General features: G+C 44.4%; 1 protein-coding gene across 1 annotated transcript in view; it reads right to left on the bottom strand.

Moving 5' to 3' along the window:
- The window catches only part of uggt2 (UDP-glucose glycoprotein glucosyltransferase 2), a 44351-nt gene that overhangs the window by 17341 nt on the left and 13207 nt on the right, over positions 1-13803 (bottom strand). Inside the window, exons 14-27 of the mRNA XM_039006820.1 lie at positions 12733-12852; positions 12420-12505; positions 12169-12304; positions 11754-11885; positions 11039-11203; positions 10761-10884; positions 10568-10666; positions 9580-9674; positions 7094-7303; positions 3524-3655; positions 2492-2622; positions 1826-1921; positions 1522-1624; positions 440-519 (exon numbers count right to left, since the gene is read on the bottom strand). Coding sequence (XP_038862748.1) covers positions 440-519; positions 1522-1624; positions 1826-1921; positions 2492-2622; positions 3524-3655; positions 7094-7303; positions 9580-9674; positions 10568-10666; positions 10761-10884; positions 11039-11203; positions 11754-11885; positions 12169-12304; positions 12420-12505; positions 12733-12852 — 1709 coding nt within the window. The remainder of the gene's footprint in view (positions 1-439; positions 520-1521; positions 1625-1825; positions 1922-2491; positions 2623-3523; positions 3656-7093; positions 7304-9579; positions 9675-10567; positions 10667-10760; positions 10885-11038; positions 11204-11753; positions 11886-12168; positions 12305-12419; positions 12506-12732; positions 12853-13803) is intronic.

Raw genomic sequence — 13803 nt, 5'->3', positions numbered from 1 at the left:
CCCACCAATGAAGTTAACATTTACACACGGACACCATCAAATATCATTCCTGTCAAGAAAGTAACTCCACTCAATTGCACCTGTGTGATCAAGAGAACGCATCTACCTTAAAACCTCCATACCTCAATGTACTACCATATGTGTTCAGGGGAGGCCCAGAGCAATAAGGTGGTGTTATTAAACAGATAGTATCTGTGGGGCAGTCTCAGAGAGGTCCTGGGTGGTCACACACACACACACACACACACACACACACACACACACACACACACACACACACACACACACACACACACACACACACACACACACACACACACACACACACACACACACACACACACACACACACACACACACACACACACACACACACACACACACACACACACCAGTACTTGGGCAGGAAGTTTAATTAGGAGCAGAGGAGGAAGCTTACCTCTTGAGGGGCATATCAGACAGCTTGGCCCGGCAGTTCATAAACACCTGCAGTTTCACATTGACCACTTGACTGAGCACCTGCAAGAGGGGAGTGGGCGGCCCGACCCAGTTAGCGTACACAGCGAAATAAACCACACTCAGCAGGCAGGGTAAACCTACACGCTCAAAGTTCTACCGAGAAGCTCAAACTCTGCTGTCCACCTCTACTCAGCTACTGTATACCGCTGTGAAAACCTGACGGAACTAGCTAACACAAGACATAGTTTCTCCTTAATAAACACAGTGACTAGTGCTCAGGTTGACAGAAATACTCAAAGAGAGGTGAGGGCATAAGAACAGTGTGTCCGACAGTGTACAGCTGGTTCTCTCCTGTGTTCCCAGCCGTGCCTGGCTGCCTGCAGCTGATTGAGTGGCAGGGTGATCACTTCTGCATCACAGCACACTGAAACACACTCTCCTGGCCACCGCGACACACTCCACATCACACCAGAAGTGGCTGCTCAGGAAGTGATAGCAAGGTGACTCATAGAATTCACCTCAGTCATATAACAGGCAGGCAGCTAATGTACAGAGGGCAGCCAGTGGGTTTGTGTCCGTGAATCATCATCAGACTGAATAAGCAGGCAGCTCCAAATAACACCGTCCTTTCCTTTTCCCGGAGGAACTCAGAGCTGTACATTTCACACGGTGCAGCAAAAATAACTGGCAAATATCTGTCAAGTTGGATAATTAGCATGGAATAGCCCTCGCAGAGCAATAGAGTTATCTCTGAATATATTTATAAACGTCCATTTAGGGAAAGTCGCATTTCATGAATGATGAAATTGTAAAGAATTAAAAATGTACCTTTTCAGCCAGCCTATATAAAATTAAGAACAGTGAGATTGCAGAGAATGAAAAGTAATAACATCAGTTGTGGGTTTGAAAACATTTTCGCTTCAGCCTGCACTTTCACACTCGCCCTTGTCGGAGCTTGTCAATATCTCTGTAGCCTTCCTGCAAATTTAACCTAATGTTGAACGTCCTTGACGTAGTCATAATTAACTATGGGTGACAGAGGAAAAAGGGAGCGCTGCTTACAATCAACAGCGGTGACATCTTCTGGGCGTCTCGGGTCACGGGGTCCACGATGGCCACCACGTCGTAGAACACCTCGTCTTCCCGAGGGGCGAAATGGAGCACGCTGGGGAGGACGAAAAGGCAGTGTCAACACTCAGCCACACGTCGGCAATACGGCTCTACTTCCACGAAGCACTCTCCCTATTACTACAGCAAAATGATAGAACTAGCAATTTCCCGACCCATTACGACAAAAGGAAAGCCCGGTGAAACTGAAAGTGCAGTAGAGGGAGACATAGTGGCGAGTGAGAATGCTGTCCTTCACCTGTGCTCGTCTTTGACGAAGCGGAAGTCTCTCCTGCCCTCTCCTTTGGGGGCAGCGGCGAGGAGGGCGTCCACTTTCATGACTAGATCGCTGGCTCTGGGGGGCAGAGGAGGACATGGGTTATTCCATCACTTATTCATAACGCTTATTATGGTGGTCAGAGAGAGAAGCCAGAGTACGCACCCCAAATGGCACCCTATTCCTTTTTTAGTGCACTACTTTTGACCAGGGTCCATAGGGGGATTAGGGTGCACTATGTGGTAATAGGGTACCTTTTGGAACACAAACAGAGGCATCTGTCCTCGGCTCTGAGGTGTAACTTCAATATTGTTCAAATGAATAATATGGCTCGAGACAAATCCTTAAATATTCAAAAACGGACAATTCTTCACAACAACAAAAAAAATCTCAAAAAACAGCAGTCTTTTTTATAGAGAAATAGTAGTTTAGAAAATAAACGTAATGTGTGGCTCTAGGGATTATGTGAAGTGATTTGGAAACTGATGAAACAAAGACTTTCATCATAGGATATGAGAAGTGATTTTCACTTGACTTTCATCATAAAAGTAGGATTTGTGTATCAGTGTCCATCGCCGATGGTGAAGCACAGGGCACTGCTACAGACAGTGAGTCCAAACAGAGAAAGAGAGATGTTCACAAACGTACTGCTTTCCCTTGCTTCCCATCTGCTTGATTCTAGCTTTGACTTTCTCGGCTGTGGTGCTCAGCGTAATCTTCTCTAACAAATGGAAATCCTCCACGTTGAATTCCTCCTCGTCTTCAAATGGCCCCAGGATCTAGCATGGAGAGAAGAGAATACAATCATGGTCAGGCCATGCATTCAATGTTTTCAGAGGGATGGAACCGTGATGTGCCACACAGAGCAAACAACCCTCAGAAATAAAATCCCTTCACAATTTTCACTAATAGAATGCGTTCCTCAACAATGTCAAAGTTCAACAATGTGCTCTGATGTACCTGTTTGTAGACACTGAATGTTGTACAGAGCAGCCATCTAAAATAAAGAACTAATGTAAAGGGAGGTATTTCATCTCTTCCCGCCATATGGTCACTGTGTTCCAAGGCTGCTGCCTCTCCATTTTCCCTTTCTATTTTAAGAGGAGAGAGAGCATCCCCTACCCTGCCGGACGGACTGCAGAGGAATGGGAAATGATATTAATTGTTACAGCCATCTCAGGGTCTGGCCCCTTCATCCTTCGCTGTCAGCACTGCTGCTGCTACCAAGACATCAGTCATCAGCTCTGCTCTATGATAACACACACACAGAGGCACGGACAGGCGCACACACAAACACACACTCTCACACGCTGCAGCCCTCTGTGCCACCTGTGACCTCTGGGAAACAGAGGTCATGCTGACTGGACAGTCTAGAGGAGCTCTGTGAAACACCAGAGAATAATAGTCCCCTGCTACAGCAGCTTACTGTGGAATAACCCGCTCATCTCATCTCCCCCTGACAACACCGACAGCACTTACTTTACCGAAAGGTCAACGTGCTCTACTACCTCTCCCGACTGACAGTAATCCATGGTTCATATAATTATTTGTTATGATGTTTAGTATGACTCAGTAATGTAGTGCTGAGTTCATATGTTCCCTGTTGTGTTAATGTCACTGCAGTGAACAGTATCACTGGAACACTGGTAAAGCAGGGACTGTAGAGTCCTGTCCACTCACCCTGCCGTTGCTGACCACGGCCCTTTGTCCAGTGTGCAGCTTCAGGACATCTCTGCAGAACAGCTGCTGACTGCGAATGAAATCCACCTCCATGGTGTTGAACTTCTTCTCAAAGGCGTCCGCGTCCATGCCCTGCAGTGGAGGGAAAGAAACACGGCATACGGTTGGTCTAAGCAGATATGTTGAGTGCAATCGTACTGTACATGCCTGAAGACCAGGTGATATATGATCTGATAGGCCTCCTGAAGGACATCGCTCCCATTCCAGTCCACTCAAAACAAAGTCTGAATCGTATTGATGTAAAGTGGGATCCATGCCGGGCTAGAAATCACTTTGTTATTGACAAATCGTTGAAGTCCTGCATCAGAGCAATCACTGCTCCGCTTTTAAACATAAATATTTCATAGTCAGAGCCGGCTGAGCTAATAGCAATGCGCATGCTGGGAGAAAAAAAATAAAAAATCAGAAGAGAGATTAATCAATTTGTAATTAATCTAACACAATTTTAATTAAACATTGGCCATTTTGTCCATAACAAATCAGCCACCAGAGAGAGTGTTCAGTTTGCAGAGTCAGGTTATTAGTTTCTCAAACAATTTTTTCGCCCCCAAGGAGAACAGGTGAAATACCAATAATGTCAGCCCCAACTCTGTCAGCAAGTCTGTCTGGCAGCCAGTAATAACATCATATCCCCAGCTCTCTGGATCCCAAACCCCAACCCACAGAGCTCCACACACAGCGCCACTGCTGATATTTCCATCACTATCCCTCCTTCCCCTCCTTCCTCCCTCCCTCCCTCCTTCCCCTCCTCCTTCCTCCCTCCCTCCTTTAACGAGGGCAGAAATTGAAGGCCGGGCTGCTGTGGTAACTCTACCAGGCTCTCTGTGTTAAGGCCCCTGGCTGAACACTCACTAGACTCACCAGGATGGCTGTTGTCACTGGTGAAAGCGAGAAGGGGGGGGAGATTTCCTGTCAGTTGAATGGCTGATCGATCCCCGAGAGGGAGGTTTGTTATGAGTCTGCCAGTATGTATGAATCCTATACCGTAATAGTGTGGAGACAGAGACTGAGAGCAGAAAGAACACCTGTGGTTGCAGAGATGGCTGAGAGGAGAGTCGAGGAGCGGAGACGTGGTCAGGCTTGATCAGGCACATGGCTGAACCACACAGCCACGAATACCAGGCAACAGCTCAGCCACCACGGTCTCTCTGGGGATGGGGTATCCAAAGAACACTGGTAGTTAAGTATTCAGCACGTGGAGCTTGTGCTCACTACTCACGCTCTGACTGATCAAGTGTAACTGACAGTGAGTAGGTCTATGCATTCCCTGTCTGGAAGCTGTCAGGCATGCTCAATATTTATACTACCACATAATATTCAGGGTGTGGAGAAATGAGAAGAGGTGCTCAACCGTCACCAGTCCTGTGGCACAGGGTTTCACAGAGAGAACAGTGGAGATGAGTCTCCAGTCATTCGGCAGTAGCTAATAATTCAAGGGTTCCATGTAAAATCTATGAACCAACTACAGCGCCTTCAGAAAGTATTCATACCCCTTGACGTATTCCATGTTTTGTTGGGTTACAGCCTGAATTCAAAATGGATTCAATGTCTTCTAACATCTACACACAATAACCCATAATGACGAAGTGAAAACAAATATGTTTTTAGAAATGATTGCTAATTTATTGAAAATGAAATATAGAAATATCTAATTTACATAAGTATTCACACCCCTGAGTCAATACAATCACCTTTGGCAGCGCTTACAGCTGTGAGTCTTTCTGGGGAGGTCTCTAAGAGTTTATCACACCTGGATTGTACAATATTTGCCCATTATTCTTTTTAAAATTCTTCAAGCTCTGTCAAGTTGGTTGTTGATCATTGCTAGACAGCCCTTTTCAAGTCTTGCCATAGATTTTCAAGCCGATTTAAGTTAAAACAGTAACTCCCTAGTCCTTTCCGATGACAAGCATATCCATAAAATGATGCAGCCACCACCATGCTTGAAGATACAGTATGTAGAGTGGAACTATGTGAAGTGTAGTGCTGGATTTGACACAAACATAAAGTTTTCTATTCAGGACATAAAAGCAATTTTCTTTGCCAATTTTTTTGCAGTTTGACTTTAGTGCCTTATTGCAAACAGAATGCAAGTTTTGGAATATTTTTATTCTGTACAGGCTTCCTTTTCACTCTGTCAATTATGTTAGTATTGTGGATTAACTACAATGTTGTTGATCCATCCTCAGTTTTCTCCTATCACAGCCATTAACTGTTTTAAAGTCACCATTGGCCTCATGGTGAAATCCCTGAGGGGTGTCCTTCCACTCCGGCAACTGAGTTAGGAAGGACACCTGTATCTTTGTAGTGACTGGGTGTATTGATACACCATCCAAAGTGTAATTAATAACCTCACCATGTTCAAAGGGATATTTAATGTCTGCTTTTTTGCGAGGCATTGGAAAACCTCCCTGGTCTTTGTGGTTGAATCTGTGTTTGAAATTCACTGCTCGACTGAGAGAACCTTACAGATAATTGTATGTGTGAGGTACAGAGATGAGGTAGTCATTCAAAAGTCACATTAAACTATTATTGCACACAGAGTAAGTCCATGCAACTTATTATGTGACTCGTTAAGAAAATGTTTTCTCCTGAACTTATTTAGGCTTGCCATAACAAAAGGGTTGAATACTTATTGACTGAAGACATTTCAGATTTTCATTTGTCATTCATTTGTAAAAATCTATTGTGTGTAGGCCAGTGACACAAAATCTAAATTTAATCAATTTTAAATTCAGGCTGTAACACAAACATGCGGAAAAAGTCAAGGGGTATGAATACTTTCTGAAGGCACTGTATTGTCTATGTGAGGGGGGAAAGGCGCCACTCTCGCTATTCAAGTTAAGTAAGAGTCTTTTGATGCACCCGTGTGTCAATCTAAGTAAGATTTGTTAAAATCCCCATCAAAATCTGTCAGTTTAAGCTAGAGATAGGACTATCTGTTTTTTTGCATGGGCTGCGTTTCAATCTACCGTATCCGCCTATGTCGGCCTTCCATATCTGTGGTGGAAGGTGGTCGAGCTACAGCGGTGTTTGTCAGATCACGAGACATGCCAAAAATCGGCCTTCTCAAGAAAACGCCTGTAGCGTCCAAATGGTTTGGCCTATAAACTGATATGACCACGATGGTGTTCTCCATTTTGCTCTACGACCCCCACAAGGGACTTATCTGAAGATAACCTGGTAAAAAGATGAATGGAAGTATGGAGGTCGTTTTGTGCCAACAAAAAAAGGGGGTTAAATGTGTCAAAAAAACTAAAATATTTTCAGAGTTTTCAGATACTTCAAAACCTTATTCCTTATGATTTATTTTTTACTATCTGTTTTATCATTTATGCATGTGTTATTCACTGTGTTTCTATTTGATAAAGTAGTAATGGTCAAATTATATATATATATTTTCTTTAATTATATTTTCTGGTATAGACCTACAGGGGTCCTATGTTAGTTTAGAAGAACCTCCCCCCTGGTCACACAATCGTCAAATTCAGTTTTTCATCCCCAGTTTACCTTCAGCAGTAGGTTCTTCATCTTGGTTCCTTGTTGAAGGAGCTGGACAGTTTCCTCTTTAAGGATTTTCTGCACAAACTCCACTGCGGCCTTGTTCTTCTGGGTGAGCAGGGCGGCCCACACTGCCCTGTAGAGCACAGTGCTGTCCTCGCTGGGCGCACCGCCGCTGGGATTATCAATCACCCCCACACGCACACCAGCACTGGCCCTCTGCACACACACACACACACACACACACACACACACACACACACACACACACACACACACACACACACACACACACACACACACACACAAGGTTAGAGAGCACTCAGACTAGCACTGATTTACTATACACTTCTATTTACAGAGTGGAGGTGTCGAGAAAGGGGTGGAAAATGTTAATTTAATATAACCTTCAAGGTTTATTCTCTTTTTTGTAAATACAAAACACAATATCCACTTGTTTAACTGCTGTAATGTTCATCCTTCTCTCATTGTCGGCACCATGAGAGCTTTCACATCTGCTCACAGCATTATGTCAAGCTTAAAGGCCCAGTGTAGTCAAAAACGTGATTTGCCTGTGTTTTCTAGACACTCACCGGACCGTTTATTACACCCATCTAGTACCGGTCGAACCCCCATTTGTCTCCAGAACATCCTGAATTCTTCGGGTTGTGGATTCTACAAGGTTTCTGAAACGTTCCACAGTGATTTTGGTCCATGCTGACGCTATGACATCACACAGTTGCTACATATTGGGGCGGTTCATACATGATGCAAACAGCCAGTTCATCTCATCCCAAAGATACTCTATTGGGTTCGGTCAGCAACAATGTTCAGATACGCTGTGGCGTTCAATCGTTGCTAAATTGGTATCAAGGGACCTAACGTGTGCCAGGAGAACATTCCCCACACCAGTACACCCCCGCCACCAGCCTGTACCATTGACACTAGGCAGGACGGGTCCTTGGACTCATGCTGCTTACGCCAAATCCTGACTGCATGACACAACAGGAACTGGGATTCGTTAGACACTGCAATGTTTTTCCACTCCTCAGTTGCAATAGTCCATCCGTGACAAGGATCGACGAGTTGTGTGTTCTGAGATGCCGTTCTGCACACCACTGTTGTACTGCGCCACTATTTTGTCTGTTTGTGGCCCACCTGTTAGCTTACACGGTTCTTTCCATTCTCCTTCGATCTCTTTTATCAACAAACTGTTTTTGCCCACAGGACTGTCGCTGACTGGATATTTTTTTTTGTCGCACCATTCTCAGTAAATTCTAGACTGTCATGCGTGAAAAGCCCAGGAGGGCGGCCATTTCTGAGATACTGGATTTGGCGCGCCTGGCACAGATGATCAAACCACGTTCAATCGAACAGTAATTTAGATCCTTGATGCCTGTCTCACTGTCTGTAGGAGTGGATTAGTTAATAGACCAATAAGAGAGTTCCAAACCTCGCTGCCAATAACAGCTAATTTTCACTTTTCCCCTTCCCACTGCCAGACAGTCCTAGCAAAATTCTTGCTTGAGAAATTGCCATTTGCTAAGAAGCTATGTTTAATTGTTTAACTTTTATTGAAAAAAAAAAATAATCACAGTAAGGTACCTTTAACTTTGCCTATACAAAACATTACTGCAGACAGGAGATTTATTGTGAGACTAGATGAGATTCCTCTAACTGTATAACATTCCTGTCTCTTGTTGACAAGGTATTGTCTGTCTCAGTAGAGAGCTCACAATAAATAAACCTTCTTAAAAATAAGCCTCAATAGCTTGCAGTGTCCAGACTCTGCTAATAGTCTTTCTCTTCTTATCTGCAGTAAAGCGAGGTATAACCCTGGCTGCATTTTAAATCAACTATGGAATATTTATGTGGGTGTTAATCAGAGAATAACAACTGCTGCCTTTGTTTTTATTTCCGGCCAAGGTAAAAATGTGTCCCACGTGAGTTTTAACATTTTAATTCCATCAAAGATTCTCCATGGCGGCTGGATAGTAATTAAAGTCTAGGGGTATACCTACCTTGCTTGACTACATTAAAAGCTACATTTGCATTGGTGTGGTGCAGGCCACTGCAGTGTAATAAATGAGGATTCCTAAATCACATTGGCGTGACTGATCGGTAGTACTGAGCAAAAAGTATGATTTTGGTTTATTTTATTTGTAAATGATAATTAAAGCATAGCTTAATTCATAGCTCCAAACGTTGCCAGTGAAAAAGATTTCCTTTGTGCCTTGTGTGGATAAGGGAAAGTAGAAGAGCTGCAGTAGAGAAAGGTTTCATAAACTCGGTCCTGCCCCCCCCCCCCCCGGGTGCACGTTTTGGTTTTTGCCCTAGTACAAACCACCTGACTTCAAATAACCAACTCACCATCGAGTTCAATTATTTGAATCAGCTGTGTAGTGCTAGGGCAAACACCAAAACGTGCACCCAGGGGAGCCCCACATGACAGAGTTTTGGAAACCCTGCAGTAGCATAGAGCAGCAGAATCTCACCAAGTGTTTCAGTGCGTTCAGCAGCAGTCTTCTCCCTGAGGCCTTTTCAAAATCCCCAACGATCCACACAGTCACTCCATTAATCCCATCCTCATCTGGAAATCAACATCAATTACTGTACAACGCAACGTTTCAAACACGGCGACATTTCTGAAAGCAGAAAAGCTGCCATTGTCAAAAATCACTGAATCATTTCAAATGCTCAAATACACAGTGACTCAGCCAGTCTTGACAGAAAATATAAAGCAGGAAGAGATGAAAGTATTCCTGACAATTTTCTCAGTTAAAAAGAGGGATCGCAATCTTAAAGCTCCAGCTTGCTTATAAGGGAATACTGCTAATCCCTTAAAAGGGTCTTGACACAGACCACCTACTGACAGTGGAGACGGGCAGTGAGAAGGGAAATTAAATCTGGCTCAAGTTATATGATCCAGAGAGAAGAGAGAGACGGTGAGAGAGAGGCACAGTCCTTGAGGAAAGCACACTAAATCAGAAGGAGATTGTGCCACCTGTCAGGGTTTACTGCTTCATTCCCCCCCAGTCGCCTTCCTCAGCCTCTCAGTTTCCCTGGGCAGATCCAGCTCCAGCCCCACCCTGACTCTGAGCAGGGCTCCCCTGGCAGGATGCAGCAGAGTTGGGGCTGAGGCTGGACCACTGGCCTGAAGCCAAACTACTAACCAGGGCGCAGTGCAATTAACTCAGACCAAGCACAGACGGCTCCCCTAAAGGGCAATTTTACACATCCCTGGATCCATACTAATATGTTGGTATATTATCCGTGTGTAAAGTGTGAAGATCCGCCTGGTGAAATGAAATGTTTGACGAACAAACAATGTTCCCGGTGTCGTTTAAGCTGCTCAGCTTTTTCTGAACAAATCGTTTATTTTGTTCAAGTATACGCAACCGTACAACACAACAGTATTTACACTCAAGAAAGAAAAAAATATATAAAATCAGGAGTGCCACAAAAGTATACCCTGCCTCTTACCATTTTTGGTGAAATACTTCATTCTCTTTGCAATGACAGCAGTCTTGTCCTTGGAGTCCAGGTATGAGAACATTGTGGTGTCCTCCCAGTCATCTACAACTGAAAGGGGAAAATGAAAAGTATTGTAAATTGTATGAAGACTGTATTGTCAACATACACATTAACAAAAGGACAAGAATGTGGTATTTGTTACCTGGAGAGGCTGTGAGATCCAGATAGGTCCTGTCAGTGCTGAGGATGAGAGGGTTGATGCGTGGTACCATATTGGCCTGGTCCATCAGATGGTCCACCACATCTGTCCCCTCAGTCAGCTCGCCCTGGTCATGTGAAGTGGGTAAATCATATTATTTACATAACCTATTCAACCGAAACAGTTCTCATATTCAATAACAAACTAAGATCTGTTTCCACAAATAAATGGACACAAATGGACAATATGATAATAACTACAATTCCCCCAACAGTTCTTACCATGTAGACAGCTCTCTGGAAGAAGTTGGTGGTGTCCATGATGCGCTGTAGGATGACAGTCTCCAGTTCATCTGGGTCCATCTCCTCAGCATTGAGTGGGACGCCGTTGAACAGAGCCAGAGGCAGAGGGCCCAAGCCACTCTTCTTGTAGAACACTGCCCCTGCCTGTTGTCCCCAACACAGACCAGCGCCAGGGTTAATGGACACTCAAGCTATTTAATTAAGTTCCTCGGCTTCAAGTACGCGCACTCGTGAAGAAGCTGCGACAGCGCCTCTTCCCCCCCTCAGGAAGTTGAAAAGGTTTGGCATGGGCCCTAAAATCCTCAAAAGGTTCTACAGCTGCAGCATTGAGAGCATCTTGACTGACTGCATCACTGCCTGGTATGGCAACAGCACCGCCCTCGATCGGATGGCGCTACAGAGGGTGGTGCGGACAGCCCAGTACATCACTGGGGCCGAGCTCCCTGCCATCCAGGACCTCTTATATCAGGCGGCGTGAAAGGAAGGCCCGGAAAATCGTTAAAGACTCCAGCCACCCAAGCCATAGACTGTTCTCTCTGCTTCCTGTTTCATGAGTGATTTATGTATTATGAAGAAACCTTTAGAGGAATGTAATCAAATTAATCTGGTATTTTGAAACTGTAAAATACTTTATCTTATGGTTTACATTTGACAAGTACACGCACAATAGAAACATACTGTCCATTAATCACACCTTTCTTTTGTCATCATACTCGGAATCTTCCCCAAGAATCCTTGCAGCACTGGCTTTGGGGAACTTCTTCTTGAGATATGCAGACACTGTGTCAACAGACAATGCCTCGCCGATCTCCACTTTGTTGTACATCTGCAAGTGCACAAAACGTCAGTGAGACTTGACCGTCCCTCTCCATTACATCAAAGGCACTGTCGATAACTTCCAGGCCTGCCTACATAGTCTGAAGCCTCAGGCCAACCCTTACTCGTCTAGTCCAATAATGTCTGAGACAGCGGCCCAACTGAGAGAGGGCACTATTATACAACTGAGAAACATCAAAAGAGACATGAGCTTGCAAAAGATTGTGCTTAAATAATTCCACAAGAAAGTGCTCGCTGGAAATGGGAAAGATTTACAAGGATGAGATACTCACAGAAACCATAGACATGAGAGCCTGTGATAAATCATACTCGTCGGCGATGTAATTCAGCAGCCGGAAAAATGCAACTCCAGCATCCGTAGTTCCATCGACTTCGTCGTCAGTATTGACGACAAACACAAATCCGATCCTTAAAGGAGCAGAAAGATACATTGTTTCAATTTGCAGACAGAGTCTGAGTCACCATCTGGTGGAGTTGACAGGTGCAAAGAGAAACGGGTAGTTCTCTGCAACCTATAAAGTACCTGAGAGGAATCTTGTGTTTGTAGAAGAGCTCTGCCAGTTTCACCAGCTCAATGCTCTCTTCCTGAACTGGGTCCAGCAACAGCACCTGAAAACAACAGAACGTAAGACAGATTGACTTCTCAGCTAGATAAACATCCTTACAGAATCAGTTTACTTTGACATGTAGGTCTATTGTAGCGCAAATTCACAAATTCATCATCCACCATCTATTATACAGAACTTCCTCTCAAAGATGAAACAACTGTTCCAGTGGCTTTGTGTCACAACCCTTCCCAACTGTCCTTTCTCCTCTCCTCTCCTCCCGGGACTCACCAGGTTGAAAAAGTTGCGTCGAATCTGGCGGATCACTCCGGGGAACGTGGCTCTGAGGAGCTCCTGAACACCGGAGGGCCAGCTGCGGTACATGGAGTCTGTCTCGATGTCGTTAATCCACTGGGAAAGGCAAGAGGAAAGCTGGTTTAGTGTGGAAGGTTGTGAGAATTAGTTTTGTCTTAAACTGAGTTTAAGTGTCCCGAGGCCCAAATACATCAGAGTAATCAGCACAGTGAAAGCTTTGCGAGCGTAGCTGCGTTTAATTAGAATTCAGTATTTTAATAATAAAATAAGTCACACTCGCATCAGCCAGAAACATTGTCAACCGTAACTCAATACCATACATAACAGCAACCTACAGTTTTAGTCTTGAAAACGATCAAATTAATTCAATGCTACTGCACTTCACCCCATACTCCCCAAGGAGCAGATGGTGCTATGTTTAAGCCATCTGAGTGAAAAGTGCATGGGAGGTTAGCAACATGTATAGACTCTAGTGTTAGGAGGTAGGGAAGCAAATGGCTACTGTAGCTTAATAATCCATTACAAGCCAAACTGGCACTAACAGAACTCTCTCTCTCTCGCCTCAGAAGGCTGAGAAACCTCCCTGAGTAACAAAGAGCCACAATGGGATACCAACACTCCTGTCCGTCTCTGCCCAGAGCAGACAACCAAAAGGGTAACATTTTCTACTTGCCTCACTGAGAGAAAAGACAGACAGCAAGCCTGATCGGAAGAAGACATTCTCTAGATGAAATGTCATGTTCATTTGTTGTTGTTTTCTTCAAGTTCTTTTCCATAATAAAATGGCAGAGGGGCATCATATTAAAGTTTGCACGTTTTTTTATTTTATTTGATACAGTAGCTTTCCTTGGCTGGCTGCCAAGTGTATAATTGAGGTTTTTGGCAGACTGGGACTAGTGCTGTCTGATGACTGATCCTCTAATCCACACCCCGATGCCAGCACTCAAGACAAAGCACCTGCAATGCTGATCTGGGCCAGGAGAAAGAAAGAAACAATCCCTTCCGCAGGACGGTGGTTGTTGGCACTGGTTCATCTCTCAGGGTGTT

The sequence above is a fragment of the Salvelinus namaycush genome, chromosome 13 (assembly GCF_016432855.1).
Source record: "Salvelinus namaycush isolate Seneca chromosome 13, SaNama_1.0, whole genome shotgun sequence".
In the NCBI taxonomy this organism is placed as follows: domain Eukaryota; kingdom Metazoa; phylum Chordata; class Actinopteri; order Salmoniformes; family Salmonidae; genus Salvelinus; species Salvelinus namaycush.
The sequence above is the reverse complement of the archived record's forward strand: the minus strand, read 5'-3'. Positions and strand labels throughout refer to the sequence as shown.